This window comes from Ornithodoros turicata, chromosome 5 (assembly GCF_037126465.1).
Source record: "Ornithodoros turicata isolate Travis chromosome 5, ASM3712646v1, whole genome shotgun sequence".
Taxonomy (NCBI): domain Eukaryota; kingdom Metazoa; phylum Arthropoda; class Arachnida; order Ixodida; family Argasidae; genus Ornithodoros; species Ornithodoros turicata.
The window spans coordinates 21,171,828-21,198,221 of record NC_088205.1 but is presented as its reverse complement, the minus strand read 5'-3'; the positions used below and the strand labels follow the sequence as shown (position 1 = coordinate 21,198,221).

At 43.9% G+C, this 26,394-nt stretch overlaps 3 protein-coding genes across 6 annotated transcripts in view; 2 read left to right on the top strand and 1 right to left on the bottom strand.

Annotated features, from left to right (window-relative positions):
• The first annotated feature begins 165 nt into the window (after positions 1-165).
• Positions 166-12,824, top strand: LOC135394185 (sorting nexin-17-like). Its single transcript, XM_064624782.1, has 12 exons — positions 166-475; positions 925-999; positions 1,293-1,410; positions 1,759-1,934; positions 1,996-2,083; positions 2,807-2,891; positions 2,950-3,112; positions 3,170-3,310; positions 3,366-3,428; positions 3,504-3,608; positions 8,370-8,564; positions 8,630-12,824. Exons 1-12 carry the CDS (start codon positions 416-418, stop codon positions 8,765-8,767), a joined length of 1,407 nt encoding a protein of 468 aa, XP_064480852.1. The 5' UTR covers positions 166-415; the 3' UTR covers positions 8,768-12,824.
• On the bottom strand, positions 12,659-19,171 carry LOC135394184 (MFS-type transporter SLC18B1-like). Of its 2 annotated transcripts, none has more exons than XM_064624780.1 (14): positions 18,946-19,171; positions 16,968-17,389; positions 16,335-16,430; positions 16,144-16,217; positions 15,938-16,085; positions 15,744-15,812; positions 15,587-15,677; positions 15,372-15,511; positions 14,290-14,391; positions 14,136-14,227; positions 13,829-13,924; positions 13,684-13,758; positions 13,537-13,630; positions 12,659-13,462 (listed from the first exon to the last, which is right to left on the bottom strand). In XM_064624780.1, exons 2-14 carry the CDS (start codon positions 17,370-17,372, stop codon positions 13,280-13,282), a joined length of 1,665 nt encoding a protein of 554 aa, XP_064480850.1. In that variant the 5' UTR covers positions 17,373-17,389; positions 18,946-19,171; the 3' UTR covers positions 12,659-13,279. The 2 variants fall into 2 exon arrangements, with proteins under 2 accessions (XP_064480850.1, XP_064480851.1); XM_064624781.1 differs by lacking the exon at positions 18,946-19,171 and adding an exon at positions 18,186-18,360.
• LOC135394183 (formin-binding protein 4-like) overlaps positions 18,518-26,394 on the top strand; it is a 28,091-nt gene continuing 20,214 nt past the window's right edge. Inside the window, exons 1-8 of one of the 3 annotated variants that reach the window (XM_064624777.1) lie at positions 18,518-18,595; positions 19,655-19,724; positions 20,047-20,121; positions 20,173-20,243; positions 20,309-20,432; positions 22,279-22,516; positions 22,822-23,132; positions 25,347-25,576. In XM_064624777.1, the coding sequence (XP_064480847.1) occupies positions 18,539-18,595; positions 19,655-19,724; positions 20,047-20,121; positions 20,173-20,243; positions 20,309-20,432; positions 22,279-22,516; positions 22,822-23,132; positions 25,347-25,576 (1,176 nt within the window). In that variant the 5' untranslated portion in view covers positions 18,518-18,538. Of the gene's footprint in view, positions 18,596-19,240; positions 19,561-19,654; positions 19,725-20,046; positions 20,122-20,172; positions 20,244-20,308; positions 20,433-22,278; positions 22,517-22,821; positions 23,133-25,346; positions 25,577-26,394 lie in introns of those variants that run through there. The other 2 variants (XM_064624778.1, XM_064624779.1) reach the window with 2 other exon arrangements.

The window sequence follows — 26,394 nt, the reverse complement described above, 5'->3', positions numbered from 1 at the left end:
TATATTTGCACATGAAAACTAAATAAACAACCACAGAGAAGACCTTGCGCGAGCGCTCGCGACTTTTGGCGCAGATGGGCTGTACAACTTTTCAGCCGGCGCGAACCTGTGCTGCAGGAACAGCACGTGGTCGCCTCGCAACAGAAGAGCGTTTGTGAGCCCCACAAAAATGTGTCGTTCCGCGTGGCGCGCTGCGAGCGACAGCGCAAAAGCTCGTGCAATTCGCCGCCATCTTGTCCACGGCCGTGACCACGCGCTCCCCATGCATTAGATTAGGCGCTCGGCACACCAGTCCTTCTAGCCCGCCATAACATCGGCTCATCTGTTGTTAGTCGTGGATGGCTCGATGATGTGACGATATTTTCTGTTCTACGATTTTTCCGTGTCGTGCGTGTTTAACGCTTATGCACAAAGCATGCATTTCTCAATCCCGGACACGCAAGATATGAAAGATGACAGCGGATCGTCCTACGTTGTAAGCTACAATAATTTTGAGTAAACTTGTCGTGAACAGCCGAGTGACTCGTACAGATACACAGCAGGTGCGGACCAGCCGTGTATGCCAATGATTTGACAAATACTTTCGTTTCTAAATTGAATTTCGCGAGCAGGCATGTGTCATTCGCTCCATAAAGGTGTAACCGACCCGGAAATAGCTGAGAAAATTTGCTCCTAATTTCTTACAGTGGCAACGAGGTGCACAAAGGTGAACCAACATATAAAAAAAATAAAAGTTTTAAATATACGTACATTAGGGTCACCAAATAAGCTAGGTGTGACAGAAACATAGTTTCTGTCTGTGACAAGGCTCTAGACGAGGAGCCATATGAGTCGATAATGTTTTTTAAGTGGTGCCAATTTCTTATCGTCGAAAGGAGAATTATTCATTGAACAAAGTAAGTGTAAAATGTTTCATTTTACCAGGCATACAATATCCACATCAATGGGTGCTTCCATTGCACAGTTCGTTACAAGCAGCTCCACAACTTGCACGATCAGGTATGACGTTCCTGTATACAAAATGACAACCACTTTTGAACATGAAAGAACTGATGTTCTCTCGTTCATCTTTCAACCACTTTTATTCCATTGCCTACCAGTAGTAGATATTTGGGCATTTATAAAACTCCCGTACTGTTCCTGGGCTTTAGTACAGGTCAAAGCAACCTGTAAATTACAGTTTATGCCCACATTTATGGCACTCATTCGTGTTTTAAGCAATTGAGGAAAGAGTCTAGTTTTGAGTTTAATCTGTCGAGTTACTGCAACTGAGGAAGATAAGCCCTTTTCAGCTGAAAAAAGCGTATGGATCCACTGCCTTGCCTCTATTTCCTCCCAAGAAGCTGTTACCATTAACATCCACACAGACGGAAGAACGAAGGAGTGTTTTGGAGAAATACATTCAACGTGGTAAGCATTGTTGTTGTGTTGTGCTTCTGCTGAGAATTATGTTCGATGTATGCACACAAAATTATGTTTGAGTGAATATAAATGAAAATATTACAGCCGACGTAAAGTAATATGAAATATAATATAAAAGTGGTACTTGCGTACAGTGTGCAACAGAAGGGACGACTTTCAGCAAAATGAATGTGACATGCCCAAAATTAGATGCACAAAATCTGTGGTGAGGGGGTGATTTTCTCCACATTTATTTCCTCGTTTTGTAATATTTTGGGATTTTGGCATCATTTTTGGTGCAAATCAGAAGTCTGATTACTAATGAGCGTGTAATTCACTGTGCCAAATGTTTTTCAGTAAGCCAAGATGCACGAATCCTGTCAGACGACATCTTCACGGGGTTTCTGCTTTCCGCACAACAGGAGTCCCAGAATGTATCTTCGCAGGAGGTGGACTTTGATGTTTTTCTCGTGAATTGGCAGAAGGTGATGATCCGCATTGTGTCAACGGATCCAACGGATGTTGTCCTAGACGTGAGTCTTCTGCACCTCCATTTGGTGCGATCTGCTCAGTTTGTGCGTCTACTCTTTGCAGGCGGTAGCAAGGGCCATCGGTCTGCCCGCAGATCTTGTCTGCTATTTCACGTTGTTTCTCGTTAAGAAGGTTGGAACGGATATCATTAGTGAGTGTTGCAGCCCATGATCTGCAAAATCACTTGAATATATAACTAGCAGAATTGCTTGCTTCGTCAAAGGAACACACACCATTCCTTATTTATTGTATATAGCTATTGAATAATTGTTTTCATGTGCTTAGGGTTCTTCGTTTTTGGGTTTTACGATTTTTCAAATTCTGGAGGGAAAAGTCGGGTGCTATTTACGCACGAGAATACGGGGAGAAATCGGGCGCTACGATCTCTGTTTGATATGGCATCGGGGAATTTTCGGGTGAAACGTAAAGCATATGAAACAAGCCACTGCTGTGACACTGGGACGAGAAACAAGAATCTCTATATTTCGGCTCGGAACTGGAGCAGTGAATGACAGCGCTATTGAAACACTTGCCCGAGTTCCATAAAAGCTCGTCTTTGACTCTTGCAGGAGGGGATTATACAAGGAGGACAAATAGGTTGTCACAAATAGCTGTCTTCGCTGATATTATGATTCACTTTTCCAACGGTTTACCTAGAACGGCAATTTGAAGGACCTCAGGGATTTCAGGTAGAAGGTTTTTACCCGAATTCTTGAAAACTTATTCGGGGGAAGGGGGACAATCGTGAAAAATCGGGTTTAACCCGAAAACGAAGAACCCTACACATGCTGTCTGTAATATTGCACCCAGTATGCATGCAGCCGTGACAAGAAAAGGTGATAAAATGCATAACATGGCAGAAAAATGTTTGCAGTTAAAAAACGGATGGAAAACTTCGAGGCGCCGTATCTCTCGCAGGTGGTGGCAGGTCCCAACCACTGTGTCATCATCCGCAAGAGGTCCGTACACAGTGTAATAACACTCAGCTTTTTACCGTCTGCCACGCTTCCCTCGCAGTTACTGGGACAGTGGCTTTGACCAGGACCTGTTGGAAGACGCGGTTTCGTTGAACCTGCTCTACGTGCAGGCACTGAGTGATCTGGAACGTGGCTGGGTCGTTGCTGCCAAGGAAACTCATCGACAGCTTTCGAGTCTTCAGGCAAAAGGCTCCAAGAAAGAGGTTCAAAATTGACGACTAGTGGCATTGCGTCGATTATAATATTTACTCGAATTTCAGTACCTGCACCTGGCACGAACACTCAAGTATTACGGGTACATTCAGTTTTCCCCCTGCGTGTGCGACTACCCTCGTCCCAACACAAGGGCCCTGATTAGCGCCGGTGGGAGGGAACTCAACTTTCGGCTCCAAGTGTCCCAGGTGTGTTTTTAGCATCCGGAAATTCTCTGCATTAATTTTCTCTGCATTTCATCAGGGTGAAGTAAAAGAAGTCAGTTTTCGTGTAACAAGGATACGCTGCTGGAGGATTATAACGTCGGTAAGACACCCTTAAGTGGAAAAAAAAAAAAACTTGTGTGATTCGTGAACAACTAACGTTAGTGTATGTTTTTAGGTTGGTGAAGAAGAAGAGCCAAAGGCAGACAAACGTCTAGAATTATCGTTTGAATACCTTGTAAGCAAGACTGCACTTCAGTGGATTACGGTGGTCAGCGACCAGGTGAGACCCAACTTATTTGATCAGCGTTGATATCCTTTGTTTATTGTGACACATTCACCTATGTAACATCCACAGAAGGTAAATAATTAATTTGTCTATTAACCTTTTGGGAGAAATCATGTTCAAAGATGTGGGCATCCTGAACATGCCAGTACTATTCTGCAAACAATGCGACCATGAGAGGGCTCATAATAGCTTTGACTTTTATTACAAGGACAGCATGGACAAGTCAGGATTCATGTATCGAATACAGTTGCAGACCGATGTTTGGACGCTGATTTTTCCAACGTGCTCTATTATTCAAACGCTATCACGGGATAGTCACTCACTCCATAGAGCTAATTTATAACAGTGCATGAAATTTTGGATGCCGCTTTATTTTTTGGACTTTATGTTTCGATCCTTCAATGGTATCCTCAATACCATCTCAAAGTGCATCCTGCACTATAGAACTGCTGGCTTGACGGTATCCATAGGCTGCGCGTTCAGTCCTGCTGCCGCAGCAGGAAAGCAGGACTGACCGAGGACAATGTGCTGTTGGAAGTGGTGCTTTCAACTTTTTTAGTGATAACTTTCGTCAGTGTAACGAAATGTCCCTTGGTGAAGTACAAGCGGTCGTTATCGCATGGAAATGGAGAGCATTTAACAACAAAACATATAGACAAGATTTTCCAGCCACTGAGCTGAATAATGTAGTTCTTTCTGTCGTTTTTATGTACTGGTCGATTACTTTGACTTTTGTGCGATCCCTTTCAAAGCGAAAAAATCAGGTGGCAACTGTATATGGACGACAAACAATGCGTTTAAATAACCACGTTACAGATCGAAATTTCTGACTCCTAGTTGTCATTATATGGGAGTTGCCCTAGAGGAATGTGATTCCTTACATTGTTACTGCACTATTTATTGATAGTGAGACGCACATATTAACAGCACCCGAAGTTGTCATAGACCAGGTATAGGTAAAAGGGCCGTGAGAATACTAGTGAAATTTCCAGATCAAATATATGAATATCTCACAGACACTGCAAATTGAATTTGAATTGCTTATTTCAATTTTGAATCAAATTTTAATGTTCCCAAGAAGCCCAATTTGAATATTTTGAACATCTAGCTTTGGAAAATTTTGTAGCTTTGTGCCTATTTGGAGAACTGTTGCTCGTAATGAGGGAGCCTACGATTTTTGAGTCTGAATAAAATATCATAAAAAGAAGCCCATTTACTTGGCATATTGGAACACACATTACACTGTTGAGATTTGCATCCTGTAGTTTAGTTTATTTTTTTTTGCATCTGTACTCTCTGTACTTTTTACCAACTGCAAATATTTCCAAATTATTTACAAATATTTACTGTATGCAACTCTGCATTTTGTGGATACATTTATTAGTACCTATAATACACATTGTACAGTAGGAGCTATAGTTTAGGATAATGTAGGTTGTAGAAAAGCACATGTGGGAGAGTTCCCTGGGTGGACCTGTACGGGAACGTATTATGTGCACGACTACACGTTGTCACGCAGAAAATTGGCTGATTGAAGCGCAAATGAACAGTATTTCCCGATAAGGAGTCGACACTTGACATTGACGTGTGTGACGTGAAAGAGATGCTTTCCATCTCGTGATTTCTTCCTTCGCCTCGGTATACCAACCCAGGTGAGGGCTGTTCTTGAGGGTAGGTTGAAATCCGGGACGGCCATTAGTTGATGAAATTCGCGACCTTCATGTTTGATAGCAATCATTTTTTCAACCACCTCGACTGTGGCGCCAACTGCGGTGGCCTTTCTGCACATAGGAGTCAACCTTGGCACAGTTTTGGTTATTTCAGGCGGACTTCTGTGCACTTGGAAGTAGCCCATGCAATGTCCTGTACCAACAGCGCATTGGGTGCGCTATATAGGCGCCTGCCTTTTTGGTGCACTCACACCGGGAGACACCCGCAGTGGTCACTAAACAGATTTGTCACTTTATCAGAGCAGCGTCGGAGTGTGGCTTCGCCCTCGTCAGCTGGCGCCTATATAACTACCGTATTTACTTGCATAATTTGTGCACTTTTTCTCCCGAAAAATGTCGGAAATGTTGGCAGTGCACAAGCTGCGCGGGAACGTTGGTTACGATATTCAAACGACGCAAAATTTCAAAATTTTAGTATGCGGGTCATATAGGCTCTTGGTAGATCAGATATTGACGTCATCACTGCATTGTTCAAGTGCGAACGAAGTATCCAGATACCGCTCAAACGCTGATGGTCGGGAGGCAAAATGCCGGCCCACTACCGCTTGTATATTGATGAAATACGTCTAGACGCTGCTGGAAAATGCCGCTAGTCGCACTTGACATCCGAAAGCACGCTATGCTCACCAGCTTTGTCATGTTGTGTTGTAAGGTTTGTCATAGCGTATTTGTGTTTCTTTCTGCACGTCGTAGTTCGAGTGACAGTACTGTCAATCGCATCAGTGGACCATCACCCGAAAGTGTGCGCAATCAAACAAAAGCACAGCAATAACTTCGGTAGCACAGACGGCGTTGGGAAAAGCAATCGCCACAGTCGCTGAGACGCGCGTGCCAGATATTCGGGCTTGGAAACGCGGGTGCGCAAATTTCGCGATTTTTTTGTTGTCATGTCATTTGTAGTGAAAAACTAGGGATGCGCAAATTATGAGATGGCACAATGCAAATAAATATGGTATGTGGTACGACATCGTGGCTGCTGGATTTAGTTGACATTAAAGGGACCATGAAATGATTTTTGCGAATTACGAGTACTCTGCCAGAAATGGTTCTCGTGATTCCTCACTATCATACACACGTCGACTTTTAACTGCATTGAGTGCGCCGGGGTGCAGGTACCACACAAAAATAGCAGGGCGTGACCGCCAGATACATCCCTTCGAAACGGACTTAGTACGTCGTCCACGTCCAGTCCTCTCAGCCAGTTGTGGACGACCGGGAGCGCACACCCCGCGGGACCAGGTGTTTGCATGGTTTTGGTTTGCACAGCAACAACGTCGTATATCTGCCGTCGAAATCAGTAGAAGTATTGTCAGTGATGAAGGCAGCGTCTAGGTTGCACATGCAGCAGCTCCCAAAAGGCCACTGACAGACATTTTCTGACTAAGAAGAGCAGCCGCTCAGAGAGGAAAACATGCTCCGGTAACCATGCTGACAATCGATGGCTGCATTACACTTCTGGTCGGCTGTGTCAACGATTAGATATGATCTTAGCTCCAGGTGAAATTAAAACAAAGTGACATCGGAGCAACACTGCTTGATGGGTTGTTCACCGCATGGAGCTGGTGCCAGTGAACAACTGCCATCAAAACGCACATGGCTGCGTGAACTGCGTCTCGCAGTTCGATAAACTCGCAGGCCGATGAGTAGCGCACATACCGGATCGTGCGGACTGGCTCCTCATAGGGGTTGCCGATTATGACATGGTCGTTATAATCTAGTAGGTCGTGGTTTAATGATAAAATGTTGCGACAAAAGCTTCGTATTGCATCATGAAATCATTGTCTGTGTACAGAACTGTGCCCTAAAGCATAAACAAATGTTTGCCATGGAAGATTCAGGTACGCATTACCGGATTGGATTAGTCGAAGCATGGCACACATTAGGTGCATTTTTTTTACTAAACCCGAGTAATGCGGGAGTAGCTTTCGCTGGGTAAAAAAATAGAGGTTGTCGGGAAATGATGTCATAACCCGCAGTCGAAAATTCAACTCCCCATCGTCCGAGGGTTGCAGGAGTACCCACTCTCCGCAACCCAGCTCTGCAGGTGGGTAGGCGAGGGCTTTGACTTTGTTGTGGCAAGCAGAGTTCGCTGTGGCGCATACCGAGGGTACTCAAACATTGCCCTGTGGTCTGTAAATTTATTGTATGTCGTAATGCATCTATTTGATACTTATTTGCAGAAACATACACAAATTAGTTCAGGTAACTGTTTGTAAATAATGCTGCGCATATTAAGGCATACTGTACTATGCAGGTCATAGTTACGTCATGTCACCATTGTTATTTCTTACCAGAGAGTTAAACCTATAAAAAAACAAGCGTTTGTATGCACTATTGCAGAAACATTTGTCGTCCACTGCAGCTGATGCAGCAACCATGTTGAAAACCGGTCGGGGGGTCTCACTGGCCAAAAATTCCTGTTGGGGGTAGCTACTCTCAAATGACGAGATGTCATTCCCCAACCCAAGGGTTAACCAGATAGGAAACAAAAAAGACAAAAAGGCATTGAAATTGAAAATCTGCCAAATTTAACCTGTAGAAACCGGAACTGCTAGATGTGCATTAAAGTAGGAGAGTGATGATTTGAGTATATTCTAGGTATTGGATCAAAGCTTGTTGGATTGGAATATGCAGTACATTGAATATTTGCACAGCCCTAATAGGGCCAATAAGGCCATATAGGGCCCTGTGTTTTAGGGTAAAATCCGTTTCTACCCCTTTCCACCCCCCACCCCCCCCCAAAAAAGAAAAAAAAAAGCTAGACGCACTGTTCTTTTATATTTTCCACCCGAAAATCTGCTTTTCCACTCGATGTTGCCTGATTTTACCCTGTTTTACGGCCGCCAAAATAGCACTCGATCTTTACCCCCGATTTTCAAAAAAACATAAAACCCGAAAACATGGGGCCAGAGGTATAGAGTATGTCCACATTGGACCAGTAGGAACCCGAAATGACCATCTGGTGATACCACGAACACAGCCATGAATTTGTAAGCGAATGAGCAAAAAGCATGTGCTGTCACAGGCCATCCTACTAAGCATGTGTCTGCAAGGGATGGTTGGAGAGCTGCTGCTGAAGAAAAATGGATCCACTAAACCCGCTGAGATGCAGCGAAGCAAAGGAAGACGCGGCTCTTGGAGTTTCATGAAACGGGATGGGAGTAGCTACCAGATTTCTGTGAGCCGTTCAGCCTCCAGTGACGGCATTCTTCAAGACACGGTATGCAGCATTTCTGAAACCTATGTAGGTACAGCCTTGCAATGTAGCGTGACTTTGTTTTGCAGAGAGAAGACACAAAGAAGGAAAGAAGTGTTCAGGATAAGACTTGTTCAATGAGTCTGCCAAGAGATGCCAAGAGGCCTTCACCCAAGGCCACGGTGGAAAACGACGCCTTTGAAGGCATCGGTGACGACGACCTCTGAGATGACACGAAAGACACTTTTTGATAACCATTTTAGTACTCGATTGTGATTTTAAAGATGCATGTCTTTGTAATTGTGTGCTTGGAGCTAAATGTAATTCCCGAAGCATAATATCGAAAGCTACGCTGATGACTGGCCACAAAATACCTGATGTGTGAGTGCAGACTCCTTTAAATTTCAGGCAGACTTTTTGTTGCACTTAAAAATCTTACATTGCAAATTTTGTTGTGCCCTTGGCAAATATTTGTTTGGAATCCCCTTTTTTGCCAGGTTGTTGCACACTGTCCACTGGTTTTCTTCGAAGGGACGGTCGCATCAGTTCCAGTCAATTTCAAAACTACAGTGTCATTTTATTCCTCGTGGACCATTGACCACGGTGTCGAAAATCCCACGCAAAAGTGTGCCGTAGTTGGACTGTTATTCGATGGAAAACGCAACAGGAGCATATGCCGGAAATCCCTCTCTGAGAAAATGAGAAAACGTCACTCCCTAAGGACCAATGAGGGCGCGTCGTTGGGGAAAGGAATGCCGCGGCTGTGCGGGTGTCTGAGAGCTACGGGGCTTCTGGACGGCGCCTTTCTCCTCTGAGAACCACCAACACCATCTAGATAGAGAAAGCCTGTGCATTGGCTCCTCTCCCTCTTTCAATTAAGAGTGAGAATTTGTCTGCTACCGCGATTCACCGTTCTGCAAATTCAAGGACCCGCAAATGATTGCAGCTCACCCGGAACCTGCAGACCTAAATATTTAGACAAAAAGTGCAAGATGCTTTCCAGAAAATCAGTTCTGAGAAAAATTGCGACCGTTTTGGTGAAAGCAAGTTTGTGATTGGCTACGGCCATTGAAAACACGATCCTCATTCGCTGGCTCTTCATTGTTACGTCACGTCGACGAGCGCGCAGGCTTTCTGTATCTAGGTGGTGTGGGCACCACCCTCTCTCTCCTCTGCTGTGCGGGTGACAACACGCCGCCGGAGCCTCTGCAGCTGCGGGAGCGGCGCGCATCTTTAAAATTAGTTCATTTAATATCTAAGCTCTTCTCGGACAAAAAAACTTAGCCAAGTAGATTGTCGGCTGATGCTGAGCGTAGTGGTATCGGTTTCATAGATCGGTTTCCGGAAGCGATCGTCCCTTTAAGCAGACAATAGAGAGTGAAGCCATATCCAGGTGTATTCTACATTGTTTGGGGGAGTTTTTCCCTAGAAACTGCCAGTACCCTGTGCCCCATATATCATTGCTGGGGGCACTTAAGATCACTTAGTTGGGCAACTCGAATCATGAAACAGCACATTCAGAAAGGAATGTCAACGGTGGACTTTCATCAAAGGGACACTAAAGTGCAAAAAAAAAAAAAGTTCGCTTCAAATTACGTTACACGTTATGTTAATTTCACACTTGTTGTCATAATTCAAAACTTTGATTCCGTTACGAAGCTGCAATCTGTGAATCAATGCGCATGTATGGAACGCTACGACCGGCCCCCGTTCCAAATCCACGACTCACACGATAGGCATGCGCGCGCTTCTCCTGCTGTCTCATTGAATGCCTCCAACCTTTGCTTCTGAGGATCCCATTGGTTGCTGGCACAGATGGCTCTGTTTTCATTGAACTTTTCTTCTAAACGGTAGCGCTGTGTGAACTAATTTTGCTTGCACTATACTAATTGAAACACACACTTTCATTTGAAAACAAGTTCTTTTTGCATTTTAGCGACCCTTTAATACATACCCGCTTTTGGAATTATCTGAATCATGCCTGTTTCCTTTGATGATGCTCAACTGTGCGAGTGGTGGCATCAAGAGATTAGGGGATAGAGCAGTTTTTTCGTCTTCTCACTAAAATGGAGTGCTCTTGGTTGACGCGACACTGTGGGATATTCCCTTGGTCACTTTCGGTGAGTGGACCTGTAGTTCCGTGCATTTCGATGCTCCTGGTGATAATTACGTTCTGCTTTTAATGCTCTTTTTTTATGATCCAAGCAGCGACGAAGGTGAAAATAGCGAACGAAAAATGAGAAGCTGTGTTTTGGACGCCTCCATCTCATTGGCTGAGAGAATATCGGTCTCTCGGCCACTCTCGTGAACGTCGCGAAGAAAACTTGGCATGTCAAATCTTTTGGCTTTCCCTGCCCGACATCATCAAGTAGGACGTTAGAGAAAGAAAACGGTCAAGCTTGACGTGGTCTTTATGAGTCCAAGTTTGCTTGTGTCTCATCAGGGATCCAGAGGGAGTGACAAGACTCCTGATCTGTAGACATTTCTTCTGCAATGTATGTGTTTGCACAGGACCAATTGTCCAACTACGTCTGCAGAAATGTATTGGTGCTAGCCTTCAAGCTCGAAGCGAAAAATCGAATCAACGGAAGTCTACGGGAAACATTGGCAATTTTAAGAAATTTCCATTCCATGCTCATAAGATGCCCCAAATGGTGTTACACATTTTGTGTGGTGTAATGTTCAATATTCCACTGTACATGCATATATAGCGTCAAAGATATGTATCTCTCTCTTTTTTAACATTCCCTCCGTCCACAAATTCTTTTTTTGGTGTCTTACTTCTGGTAAAATACTGTACTGCATACTTAAACAAATGCCAAACTGTGTTCGATGGAAATACTCCTTCACAGGGTGCAGAGAAAATGTATGACCATTAAATGTGTACATAGGGCCTCACATCCCGTGGAAAACCCAATTTGTTGCCTCCAAGGGACTTGCGGTTTCAAACCTATTTTTTACCCCACCTAACACTTTTAGTTTTGTAGCTTATAAAATTGACGACTTTTTACCATTTAAATCCAGGATACACGCATCACATTTCGTGAGACAATATTAAAGGCCCTGTGTGTGCACATAGATAGTGGAACCCATAGTTGAAGACGATGGCATTGCGGTAGATGTTTGTGTTAAATGTGGGCGGCATGTTGTAATATATATATACATGTACAAATTTGCATATATTTTTTGTACGGACAGAACTACGTGTGTGGATGTGAAAATGTTGAGGACATTGGAAAAGGTTTTGCAAAATAGCTTTGTGGATGTAAGAGCTGTTTAAAAGTTTTTTATGTGGTGTGATTTTTATAGTGGGAAACAATTTATCAGCATTAAATGCTTTTACCTTTTTACTCAACTGTTTGAAATAACCAGAAAGGTGATATATTATGCTTTGATGGCTCTGTCAGCTCTATCTGTAATTATGTGACTCTTAAGTTGTTATTAACCTGTCAGTAATTTCTGCATGGCAGTGCGTTCCAGTTAAATTGTTTCAACGTTCGTCATGCCTAACTTCTACACTACTTGGCTAATGCCACATAATCCTGTATACGTGCACGCATTTTTATGTGTGACAAGAAATACATTAAGGACCTGACTGCCACGAAGGAGAATGTCTTTTGGATGAGCCCATTAGCAGTGAGAGCCGTTCCGACGGGGGGCAAGGGGGGCAAGAGGGGCAGGTTCCAGGAACTAGGTTGGACAACAAGACGAGAATCAAGAGAATTTTGAGCTCAGAACTACCTATGAGCTTCTTCTTTTTCTTTCACGTAATCGTGCCTCAGGCGGAAGGGGGACGGCTCTGGAGTTACATCATGACTAAACATGTCAAACTTTTTCTCCTTTAAGTGTCTTACAGAAAGCAATGCGAGAGAAATTGCTGTAGCACATTTAATGTGCTCAGCAGAGGCCAGTACGCAGTTGCTCTATGAAGCAGAAATAGTCTGTAAATTGTTACCTTTTACACTGGTGGCAAAATTTCTGGCACATAAGGCGCAGCTACTACACCGGAGATACATAGAGAGATAGAGGGGTGCCTCAAGTTGGACAGGGTATGTGTTGCATCGCAGTACTTTGCATTACTTATTATTTGCTGATGAAGAGCGAGACATTATTTCTCATCAAGATGTACTTTTTTTTTTAATACAACTTCTGACAACAGTGTAAAGGAGATGTTAACAAAAATAAGGAATGTATACATGAAACATCATGTAACATTCCATCAGCTGGTTGTTTTGTGTGGCAACTAACATTTTATCAAGTTTATAAAACATGCTTTAACTAGGACTATGTCATGATTGCATTTCTGAGACAAATACTTTGACTGCTTTCTCTGTCACTTGCTGATAGAAATGCTGGCTATGAAGGTTTATCAATGAAAACGTACTATCAACTTAAGTATGTACAATGTTTCTATAGAAAATACAATGAGCAGAAAGAATCAGACAAATGAAAAGCACTCAACCCAAGATGTCTGAATGGAATCAAATTAGTTTCCTCATCCGATAGTCTGTATCATCAGAAGTAGTCTTCTTTGTAATTTATAGCAAACACCACACATGCCATAAAAAAGCCCATCAGTTATTAAAAAACAGCTAAAACTTTGAATTTAAACTAATCCGCATAAAGTATGGAGTTTTGTTCACCGACTATGAAATTTTTGTTCCAAGTAATTTCGTGTGGTGCACCTAAATTTAAAAACAGTTTGGAACTGTGTAATCCAGTGCATAAACTTCCTAATTTCACAGCGAGTTGTACTTGACCTGTTGCTCAGAGCTTGCCAGAAGTGCTGTAGTTTCTCCAGCTGGTTCAGATTCAATGCTGGCGTCGTCACCAATGCCACTGTCAGAAATGCCATTGGTGTACCAGAAGGATTCCGTATCTGTCTTCTTTGCACAGAACCAGTAAATGATTCCCATCATTGCCTACAAACAAACATTTCTGTTAAGTCACCTTCTAATTAAAAGGAGTTCTATGAGGTTTCAAAATGGTGGCATACTGTGCACAGGGATACGCCTGATATGATGGTGCTGGCCCAAGGAAAGCCGACCACGTCTAAGAACACTCCACCAATAGAAGGTCCCAGGACTTCTCTGAAGAGATATTCAACAACTAGATGAAAGCTGATTAATTTTGAGCAACTCACCCTAAGGAGTACATCGACGACCACAAGCCGGACACGAGGCCATAGGTTGCCACGTCGTCTTGCATTCCACCAGCACTGCCACACAAAGTTTCAGTTTAGAATGATGATGCTATGTAGCTTGTAGGGAAGCTAGTTTTCAACTCACACAGCAGCATGAATTATGCTCTCCATGGTTGGCACGTACGCAATGGCAAAGGAAGACCCCAAGAGTGCCACTGTGACCAGGGTCATCCACATATTGCTGGAAAAGGGGATCTTGACAGGCATTGAGCAATATGTGCGGCTCACTTGTGTTCGAAGTGCAATTTTGTAATTATGCACCAATTTAGGATTACAATGGCTAGCTTCGTTAGGCAGTGGATTTTTTTTTTTTTTTTTACATTGTACCATGAGAAAAGTACTCTTCAATTAGAGGGCGGGAACGCTTGCAACAATGTGTACGGAAAACATACCTCGGTATACCCAAGAAAGGTGCTGGTCCCATGAAAAGCTGAGTCCCAGACATCAAAACTAGCCCTACAACCATCATTGGTATTCGCTGCTCCTATCGATACAAGTGAATTCAGTGTGAGAGAAATTTGTTGAAAGGAATAGTGAGAAACGTACGGTTTTCATACAAATCCACCCAACAATTGGTGAACTGATAGAGAATGTTGCAGCCAGGATGAGAAAAAAGACGCCCACAATATCAGCTTCGGCGCCAAATTCCTAAACGAGAGAAAGCAAGCTTAGATGTATTTCACAAAAATTTGTTGGGCGTAAAAAAAATTGGTTTGAAAAAACAAAAAAATTTCAATCTATACAAAATGGACATTGCTTAGAGCGGTCATTAGATTTCACCCATTCTCGTATTTCCAAATACCGTTAGGCCCTAAAGCATATGTGCCCGTGCGGAAAAATGTTTTTCATTCAGATACAGTTCTGCAACTCGCAGCTTTGTACGGTGATAGTAGGACCTGCCTAAAATATAGTCAATGTACATGTGTTGAAGGAGGGAAGGTTTTAGGCATGCTGCAGTTGCAATGGTGTAAAAATCTGTGTTTTTACCCTGTCAGGTCCTACTTATCAGAAATAGGAAGAGCAGCTTAGTATTGGCCCACAAAACCTGTATGTCCTGGAAAAATATGAAAGTGATTGGACTGATGTGTGTTTGTGTGGTGAGCGAGTGTGCAAACAAGCGTGCGTGTGTGTGCGCGCGCATGCATGTGTTTATGTCACAGTTGGTTTTGTGCAACGGGCACAGCATCCTCCTGACAGCTACCGCTGTAAAAAATATATTTTGTTTTTCTCGTTAACAACAGCCATGCAATCAAAGCAACCATGTGAAATCAATGGTAAAACCTGGAGCATAGCGTGTTGCTTGAACTCTATGTGAAAAAAAAAAAAAAAACAACTGAAAGGGTACAAATATACTGCATGTTCGTTTTGTACTTATAGTGTTGGCGAGAAAGCACAGGCAGAGATTTTTCAATCTTCCTCCTGGCACTGATGATACAAGCAACCCCCCCCCCCCCCAAAAAACAAAACAAAACAAAAAAAAACAACACACATCCATCTGTAGTGTCAGTAGGGTAGACTTCTCCGAGGGGCCCCTCTGCAGACGGCACCTATGCACGCAAGTCTGTCGCAGGCACACAAAAAGTTCTAAAGGTGCATTTTGCAGGCTGCTATTGGCTTGGGTTGTTTACCTTGCGCATGTGCGGCTCTAATGTAGGTTCCACAAAACCCTGTGACTGTGAACCCACAACAAGAATGATGCAGACAACAATGACTTGAGGCACTCTGAGCAAAGTCAAGTAGGATTCCTGCCTAGTTGCGGTAGACTGCACTGAAATTGATTGGGCATAGCAACGGGATAAAAGCACGTTACACACGTGAGTCTGGTCCCGTGTCATATTATTACCTGTGATATGTCTCATTAACATCCAGCTGACTGGAAGCGTTGTGAGGACACAGCTGCCAAGGATGTAGAACGGAAGCCCAAATCCACCAGCCTACGTGAGTGAAAAAGAACATGAAGAGTAACATTTCCTCTGAGCAAGCTGGTTTCCATCACTCACACTGTAGAGCACTCCGCCGATAGCAGGGCCCAGGCTCATCCCTATGCCCACACATGTTTCAATAATACCCTGGAAATGAATTCACACGATTTTTTTTTCTCATTGGATTTTTCTCTACTTGTACTCTATTTCTATCACATTCTATCGTAAAGACAGATTTTGCTTATCAGATATTAACACATTAGAAACCTTACAAAAACTGTACTGATGTGGTCTGGATATAAATTAAGAACAATGGTGTACGATGCAGTTCCAAATGCTGCTGCTCCGACGGCTTCGAAAATCCGAACAACAAACGAAAGAACCGTAAACAACAATGTGTCGTCCACCATATTAAGAAGCCTGCAAGAAAAGAACGATTTTAGTGTGCCACAATGTTGACAGCTACCTACAAACCTACCCAAACATAGTGTTAGCGGCTCCGGCAAAAAATATTCCACCATAGAATATGGTTTTGGTTCCAACCAGAGGCACCTAAATCACGGTAATGGAGTCGTCTCAGGTCATTCACATACAATATGGAAAAAGTTTTCTTGTAACTTTAGTTATATAACAATATTATGAGAGAACAGTTTTAATGAGGCTACCTACCAACTTGCCAAAGATGGGTGAAAAAGCCATCATCGTCAGAGCATAGACGCTGAAAACAAACCCAGATGTAGCTTCTCTCATACCTTTTAATGATGCCTAGATAAAAATAAAAAAAAGCTTTGTTTACAACAAAGCACCCAAAAAGTGTACTTTCTCGAAATTGAAGATTTGAAACGCTCTTTCTTCTGCTCAACGTTTTATTAAAGGCTTTCGAGGATGCTCTACAAGACTGTGGCATGTCCCGCACGTGTTTTCCCACTTGCAACTCCAATAGATTGGCTAAAATTTCCCCTTGGTAAATGTCTCACTGCTATAGAGTTGATGCGAAAATCTTCGAGGAGCGTCGAAATGCCCCTTCATAAGCTTTTAGTGTTTGACCATGTCAGGGTTCCTGCTGCTCCCCATGCAAGTCAGCTCATGTCATGCTCCCCACGGACGTTTTTGTAAATTCCATCGCGCGGTCACAATACACTACATTATCGTAATGTACATTGTGGAGGCTGAATGAACAACAATTAGGGCAACACAACATTAGAGCCTCACCAATAGCAAAACACTTGGGTAGAATATCCCCGATAAGACTGCCCAATGAAGGGCAGGTTAAACGTCACTTCCTTCTGAACGCACACTGACCTCTTGCGGATAAAATGGTGCAATCACAGAGTAACTGAGGTAGCTCGTAAAGTTGACCAAGCAAAGACAGAAGAGCGTAGTCTTTTGAAGCTTCGTCCACCTTATTTTCTCCGTCCCACGATTCGATATTAACGACACCACAGAGAGAGTTCTCGACATCATCACTGGGCCATGTTTCTTATTGGACATCTGGACTGCGGCGGAGTACATTGGAGGCGGACCGTCCGTGATGTCTTCCGAAAAGCATGCTTCTAAGTCCATCCCCTTAATGGGCGTGGAACTCCTCGAATTGGCGGCGCTTGTCGACCTTGGTGATGTGACATCAGACGAGATAGGTTGAAACGTGACGTCTCTGTTGCCCTGAGGTTTCCTAGGAGGGTCTTCTGAGGGCGATTGTTTCTCCATTCTCGAGAACTGTTCATCTGCAAAATAACGTAAAACAATTATTACGATGCCACACTTTTTTTCAGTGTTAGCAACTGTGGCGACTTGAGGAGCTGTCTGGAAAGTCTCCTCCTTCAGCATGGCCTGCAATTGGAGTAACCACACAGAAAATACTATTACCCAGATAAGTTGTAAGAAATTGTTTCTAATATCTGGGTATGTTACTGGTATTCTGTGTGTAATTAATACAGTGGTCGGTCTGTGCATATTGAGGGCTGGAACCAGAGACACGTAAGAGAGAGATAAATTTCTTCTGTCTCCGTTTCGAGCCCTCTTTAACGTGCACGTGACACATTGCGAAAGAGGGCGTATTTAAGCAACTTGTTTGATGCTACTTTGGGATAAGTAAGCGGACCAATTGATTCAGGCTTTTAATACACGTACAAAGCGATTTTTAATTTTTATTGAATTTCCAAGCTCTTCTTCCTCGGCCTACAAGTTAACTGACAGTCTGGCGTTGTTCCTGTGTCCAGGAAAGACAAACCTTGTGAAAACACACACAAAGGGCTTGGTTTTGCAATCTTATCAGTTACTGGAGAACCCTACAGAGTTATCTTTTCCAGGCCTGTGACTATATAGGTGCATGTGTACCTATCCCGTTTGCTGACTAAATAACGGATGAGATTAGGGCGTACTCCATTCAGAATTTTCTGTGAGACGATATACTTTCTGTTACACAGTTAGACTATATATGATTACAAAGTTCAGTAGTTAGGTATACACTATAAACACTTGAAACTATTCAATATTTCCTGACAAAGTCTGCCAACTTACCTTTACCTTACCTCATGCTGCATTTAGGTCAAGTGGGATGCACTATTCAACATTACTGTAACTATAACTATAACTATACGAGCACAGAAAAACTTAACGAATAGCAGTGATTGGTGCACCTCCAGTGCATACGAACCACGGTAATATAGGTTGTTCTCTGACGGGACTGTTTGTGCAGATAACGGTGGCGCATAGTGTATTGTGTCAATTCTGACGCATTTCACTTCATGATATGGTTTCTATTGTTACACAGGGGTCCGACAAATATGATAATGAGCTGATGTGGGCTAATTTATACCACTTGAATAAATTTGTCACGTTTGTTGTGCTGCGCTTGCTCTGTAAAAATTAAAATGCTGAGAAAGACGAGGAAATGGGACGTTTGTCTGTTGCGGCTCGAATGTCTACAGGTAGGTTGCAGGTACATTGCAGGATTTGCGCAAGAAAAATACTTTTCTTTCATCCTTCATATCCATTTTGCAGACATTATGTGTTTTATGAGAATGGTCGGCGGCGTTACAAATAACTACGTGTTTTCATGTATTTCCTCAAGATTTTTGTCTCGGTGCTGGGGGTCCCGTAGCATCCGTAGGTCGATCGGGTGTGTGGCTTTTCTGGCAGGTATTTTGGCGGGGGTGCTGCAAGAGTGTTTGGGTAGCATTAGGGCAGGGGTGTGGGGAAAAATCCCTGGGTGCTCGGATGTCAGCAGAACAAACGTCCATCTATGGAAGTAGGATATCGATGTTGTGGAAGCACTCACCTCAAACAGAGACCGTTTTTGTGTGTCCTCCGTGAGTGGTCGCCCACTCGTTTATGAACATTACTCAGTAAGGTGCGGATGATGCGGATAGCATAGCCTTGTAGCGGTGCCGAGAGATGCAATTGTTGCTTTTCGTCCTTTCACGTGTGCGCAATGTAACTCCAAAACGAAACTGTATGAGCCTCCTCCGTATGTATAGACAAATATAACACGCTGCCGCAGTTGCCATGGCAGCGGATACGAGGTATACTGTGGCGCCCTCTTGACCGTGAAAATGAGGACTGCGTGAAATAATAATACTTAGGAGTAGAGTCAGTAGAGTTTCGCGAAAGTTGTGCATTCCCGTGATTGTTTCAGTGTGTAAGAACTCAACGCTCTATTATCTGTGACATAAGAGACAGTGTGTGGCTCATACAAGAGGGGTAAAGTGGCGTTTCCGACGTTGAGTGCATCCACGGAGTTGTGTTGTGTCCTGCATGAAGTCGAATCTCAAGTCGAAGTCGTCTTCATGCCCTAATGAAATGCTGCCGTCAACTTGGAATCGAAGTATGTTCCTAGGCACATGACGACTTATGTTGATTTCACATACATAAGTCGTACTGTGCAGCTGCATCGGTATAATCATTGCTCTCATTGGAATGTTTGCTGCAGCAGCCCTCTTTGGCAAAGCAGATACGGACCCTAAAGTTGTGCGTTGTTGATATTGTAGGTCTCTAAAATGGTAAAGCGTAAGGAACGAGGAGGTCGGAGGCAGGTATTGCAACTTGAGGAGGAACAGAGTGAGTAGCCACAATTGCTCTCAGGGGTTACAGCCATGTATAATTTTCCACAGGGCAGGTTTTTGTTCCATTAGGTAATCAGTAAAGTCAGTTAATCAGTTAAATTAGTATACTTGGGCTGCCCTACCCATCGTTGCACTAGCAGTGGTTTTACTACTCACTAAAGAGAGAATAATCCTTAAAAAAACGGAAATGAATGGCTCACAAAGCGGAAAACTGCCGGTTTTCTTTTTAGCGGGGATTTTTGAAGTGAACTGTAAGCTGATCTTATCTGTTAGAACAGTTGAGTGGTCATTACAGCAAATTTTATTTGTTTTTACAGAACCAAGCAATGTGCAACAGCATTGTTTGACACAAATTACTTACAGCGATAGCAGCGAAGAATCTGACGAAGAAGGTTCGTTAGAACTCGTCTTCGGTAGCGACTGCTAAACGATTTCAGTTTCAGGTACTTGCAGTCAGGACATCACCAATAAAGGGAAAGATGTCATAGATGAACAAGTGGCAGATTTTCTAAAAGTGAGTACATTTGGTTGTTCTGTTGTTTTGTTGTGCATGGTTCATGCACTGGTCTTCTATTGAAGGAAATTGATGCCATATCAACACCCATTGAAGCAGAGGTGACAAATGACATTGCTGAAGCTTCTACTGCTGCAACCTCTGTTGAGGTTGATGCTGTTGACAAAGAGGACCAAGAGACAAATGGAGGCATGTAGCTTATTTAACTGTGTCCTACAAATTCTCAGACTTTGTTCGCTTTGTGTGCATAGCAAGGAGGAAACCATATTCACCCTGAGAGTGCTAAAAACTGAACAACATGGATTAAGCTAACACTTCACATTGGGGGGTCTTTTCATGATGCAAGAATCCATACTTGAGGGAACACTGAGGGATAGTTTTCGACTGCTGCGTGCTGTACAACCAATAAAAATAATATTGTGCGAAAGAACGGTTTTGCACAAATTAAAAAAAAAACACCCGAAAGGGGCATGTCAGATAACGAGGGGAAGAGGAGAGTATATAGTGATATTAACTGTCCCTCTAGCAGGCCCAGTCCATGTCACTTGTGATGTAGATCAGCGAAGCAGAAGCAGGTATAAGAACATGAGCTGAGAAGGAAGCCAACATCACGGGAGAGGATTCATCCAAGGCTGCTCTCTCGGAGTATTTTCATAAACTTAACTGTGCCTTAACAACACAGCACCCAGCAAAAATATTTTGCATGATGGGTGCTGATGGAAGCCTTGACAAATGCTCCATGTTACATGTCACTTCATTGCTCCTTTAATGTATTCTTCACAGTATAAATGATAAAGCCTGCATATAATGACATGTCACTTTACAATACATAGATCTTACAATGATCATTTTTTATTTCTATGTTAGCTATCAAAGAGGTTACCAATAACGACATTGCTTGCGAAGATCGCAAAATTGGCAGGAACATGATAACGCCATCTTGCGAAAGTTTCACCACCCACGTTCACACGCTGATTCTTTTTGCGCAGTTGATGCTCTGAAGGACATCGTAGCGGATGGTGTTGCATCTTCTCAGTGTAGGGTCTGAATGTTGTCACCCTTATGAGCAATCCAGGCCAGTCTAAATACATGCATTGCCTGGAAACACTGTGCAGTTTTACCTGAACCGGCTGATAATGATATTACCGATTACATTTGTGATAACCATCAATGTTGTCATACAATGGGGATTCTGCGAGCATCCTCCCTGTTCTGATCAGAAAGGGAACAATCAATGAAATCAGACCATGCACGAGAAGGGGTTATGAACAGCATGTGACAGGAAGCATTACTCTTCCACTGGTTCGTAACTGATCTTAAACTCTGGCCGGTGGTAGCTGTGCTCGTTACAGCTTACGTGCAAAGGTGCATTGTACGGATATCATTATGCACACTCTGTAACGCTAGACGCGCTTGTACGCCTTGCCCATTGCGATCAGCTTCTTTGGTACTTGTTCCACGGTGCAGAATGGCGTATGGGCGGCGAACTTGGGCGTATGTAACTGCCGCGTAGTTAAATTGTCATTACTGAATGTGCTTCCGTCCATGATTTTAAGCAGAGGTGAACAAAGTACTTGTTCTAAACTTGTTTCTAAAAATTACTGCGTGTTTGATTTTAGTGTGTTTGGTTGTTGTATTGATTGATGTTGCAAATTTTGTGCCTGCGACATGTCGGGGGATTCAGTCCCTTTTGTTGAGGCGCAAGAATAAATAACTCGAAATAGATTACCTTCTGCGGAACCTCTCACGAGACATCCCTGGAAACCATGGCAACCCTGTCCTGCAGGATAAGTTACACGAAGCTGTGTCACCTACGTGTATTTTATGATACTGTCTTCCCAGACAGGAAACAATGCCTAGGCATCCCATGGAAAGCAAAGTAAAATGTAGGACAAGCAGCTTTGTGGTGTGTCCTCTTGTCCTTCATTTTGCTTCACTCGAATGTTTCTTTGGATCATCACCAACTACCCCCCTTAGATTTCGTAGATGGGTGCCATTTGGAGGTTCTTTAGCACTTTCTTTTTTTCCCTTGCAGACAACTTGTGTGACGATGACATTACTTGTCCTTGGCAGCAATGCCAGGACGAGTCAACGGGCTATGCCTACTACTGGAACGTGGAAACCAACCAAGTGACTTGGGAATGTCCTGCGGAATACTTGGCCTACTGGACCAAACTCAATGCTAGCACACAGCAGCCTCAAGCGGTAACGTCAGAGGCGGCTGCAAGCAGTACAACACCAACAGTACAGCCTAAGGAAGAGTCATGCGAAGGGTGTGCAGTTCATTCCATGTCAACTTTTTCTGCTGAATACTTGTTAAAAATAATTGAAACTTGCTAATGAAAGTAATAACGATAAAACAAGGAGAGCGTGTTGGTGATGACTGGACATGATGACGAACGCGTGGAGACACGGACAAAACAACAGACGCGGCCCAGCGCTTGACTGTGTCTGTCGTTTTTTCCGTCTCTCCCCGCATTCATCATCATGTTCATGAAAGTAATGTTCCAGGAAGACATCTGTATCGTACAACTAACCTATTCATCTGCCTCTGAAGCTACAAAACTTGCATTTTCAGAAAAATTATACCTATTACATCGTACGGCTCCTCTGAGGAAAGCTCTGGCGAAGATGATCCACCCAGACCGACCTCCAAGCAGTCGATTGGCACCAGTAGTTTGTGCGAGTACGGTCCGCAGCTTCCTGCGGAGCAGTCTTCTCCCAAAAGTACATCAGTCGAAGGTTGCCAACCCGTAGATGAAAGGCCTAGAGAGGGCCTTCTGCTTGAAGCCGAGACCATCAGACTACCAGTCGAGGACAGCTGTTCTGTGGAAGAGGGGATGCCACAACCTTGTTCCCTTCCCTCTGACTTGGGTCTGCCAAACGAAGGTAAGACTGCCTCGTAATTGCAGCAATCCTTGTTGAAGATTGGGCCTGCAGTGCTACTTGGCTGTTAAACTGGCTTGCACAGCCAGTGGTACAAACAGCAGCCTTTAATGCCAGTATGAGAGCTTCCAAAGAACCTCTTGGTCATAGAACAAACTGACTAGTAAAAATGGAATGACATGTGTCTGTATGCATCAGTATGTATCAGCACTTCACATCAGCTTAAACGTGGCACATTAGTTGTCCATGTCTTTTGGTGGACACTTAATAGACCTCTTCCTGTTCGCAAACAGATAAAGTCGAATGGTACAGCAGCATCGCCAACTTGGTACACTGGAGCTACTACAGTAAAACTCGCAGATAGCGATATTGCTTATAACGATATCCCTCGTAAAACGATGGTTCATGATTTTACCGTCAAAATATACATTGTTTCTGTGGGGAAATGACCCACGTATAGCGATGGACACCGCAGTTCCGAGTACTCGTATAACGATGTTGGGCGCTGTCCCGTGCGCGTAACCTCGCAGCGAAAATCGCCGCGATAAGAGACAGTAGAAATCAGATTATACGAATCTCACTGGGTAGCGGAAAAAATTCGTATCATCCGAAATTCCCATCAAAAGAATTAAACCGAAATAAAAATTGAGGCAAGAAAAATGACAGCGACTGTTCATTTTCCAATACTGTCAGTGAAAGAGGTAGGTGGTAACGCTTTTGTGTCTCCGTATTTGACCAATGCTGCTCAAATTCGCGAGATGATTCAAAAAGCCTAGCACGTGCTCTCCGCCCGCGAGTCGCGCGACAGTGTTCTAAAGCGAGCTTCTCCTAAAGCACGCAGACGTTAGGTGAAGCCGACTTGCGGAATGGTGGCGTGTAGTGTTGCCAGAAGTTGCCCTGCTATGTTCCTTGTTTCCCTCCACGAGTTCTGTTCCCAAGCCAGTGCGATGTCACACAGCTTCGCATTTTTTTTAGCATCTGTTTCTTCTTTTTTTTTTTTTGGCTACGCGCGGTGGATGTCCCACGAGAGATGCTTCCTTTTAAAGTTGATTATCCTCATCATTCCACACGTTTTCATAGAATCTGTTGCTGTCGTCTGGTACGTTAATCGTGTGTCTGCTTCTGCGCGTTCAAAATTCAAATTTCCATCGTCCAATCATGATGCAGATCTCGCAGGCCGATGAGTAACGCCTCTAGGGGATCGTGCGGACGGGCTCCTCATCGAGTTTGCCGATTACGACATGGCCGCTATAATCTAGCAGGTCGTGGTAAAAACTCCACTAGTGGCAAGAAAGCCACAACAAACATATCAGTTGCATGACCTTGTTCTGCTGGAGGATTAAGAAGATTGCACCTTCTGCACACTTAGGGCCTTGTGTTCTCAGATTTTATGTTTTTTGAAAATCGGGGGGGGGGGGGGGCGGTAAAAATCGGGTATTATTTCAGAAGCTATAAAACAGGGTAAAATCGGGCAATATCGGGTGGAAAGTAGATTTTCAGGTGGAAAACAAAAAGAGTGCTTCTTGCACTCTAGGTGTACAGGAAGTGCGGAACAGCCGTACTGACTGTGCAGTGCTTAGTGTTCCCCAGTGCTCATGTTGGTGGCTGAGTTGGCCAGGCTAATTTTCAGGGTTTTTAATGCAAATTGGGAAGGGGGGGTAAAAATGTTTTTTTCCTGGTTTAACCGCAACACACAAGGCCCTATACATGCCTTATGGTAAATTTGTGTGGTCATTTTGTGGCAACATTTTTTTGCCAGATCACGAGCAGTGATGTTCGCTTGATCAAAGCACAGCAATGTCGCATGTTCGCGTGGCGCTTTCTGAGCGGCAGGAGTTTGCCAGCTAGCACTTTTTTTGTCTGTCCTCGATACAACCAGCGGGAGCGGGTTGCACAACTATATCCGGTGTCGTCACATCCCCACTGTGAGGATGGCCGCACGTCCAAGTTCACATGGGTTAGCAGATGAAGAAACGTGAAAGTGAGCATTCACAATGCCCCAAGCATGATCCAAGTATTTAAAAGCACTAGATCCTTGGCACTGATGTTCGGGTGGCGACATGAACGACATGGCAACTTCACATGATCCAGCGCAAGCTCCGGACTAGCAATTTCCTAACGCTATGCTGTGTTGCTACGAAACGATCACCCGAATTTGCCATTTGATCCCACTTATTTCCGTGCTTTCGGAAGATTGATGAAGCCAATATTTTTAAGGAGAAGGGGTCACAAAGGCACCTGGAGCATTACTAGACTACCCAAGCTCCCCAGCCAGTGAAGATGTTGAAGATGACCACACAACAGGTTCGACGAGTAGTGCATCTTCGGTGGGGAATCTCACGATGGTGAGGGCGCAGTTTGCACCCCCAGTTGAATTGAGCGGGACAGAAGGAACAGAACGAGATAGGACCTCCCAAGGAGCATCCGATGCTGCAAGCAGAACTCAGGTAGGTAGCATGTATGCCCTGCATGAGACAGATGAGTGTGAAATATGGTTGTGGCCATGGTAGTAACATGCTGGCCTCGTTATGGTTGCATAATGACAGTTAAGGCCCCAGGTTTTCCACGATTCAACGAAATTTCGCAGAATCCGGAATTGATCGCGGAATCCTCCGTTTGGCACGGAATATCGCAGAATCCCTTATTTTACTCTGGTGGCTTTTTGTGCGGAATCTCGCGGAAATCCGATTGGGTCAAAGGACGCGATTGGCGCGATGTAGACTGTTACAATGACGTGCAGCATTTCAGGCGAAGTATTGCACGCTTGTGCAAAAGATTGTCTGATAAAAGTGCGTACTGCGCATGCTCCCAACTGCTCCAAGGTATATGTGAACCTTCGACCGTATTTATTCGCATATTTTGTGCCATCGCATCATTTTTGAGCACCCCTAGTTTAGCGCTAAAAATGACAAGAAAACAAAAAAATTGTGTAATTTGAACACACGTGTTTTCGCACGTGGATATCTGGCACGCGTGTCTCAGCGACTGTGGCAATGGCTTTTCGCAACGCCATCAGTACTACCGAAGTTATTGCTATGCTTTTGTCTGATTTGCGGAGACTTGGTGGTGGTCCACTGTCGCGATGGACGATAGTGTCACTGGAACTAATGCTGGCGAACGCTGGACAAACACGCTGTGGCAAGTCTTACAGCACAACATAACAAAGTTGGCGAACATAGCATGCGTTCGGTTGTCCAGTGCGACTATAGCGGCGTCTTCCAGCAACGTCTTTATGAGTTTCACCGGTATATGAGCGGTAGTGGGC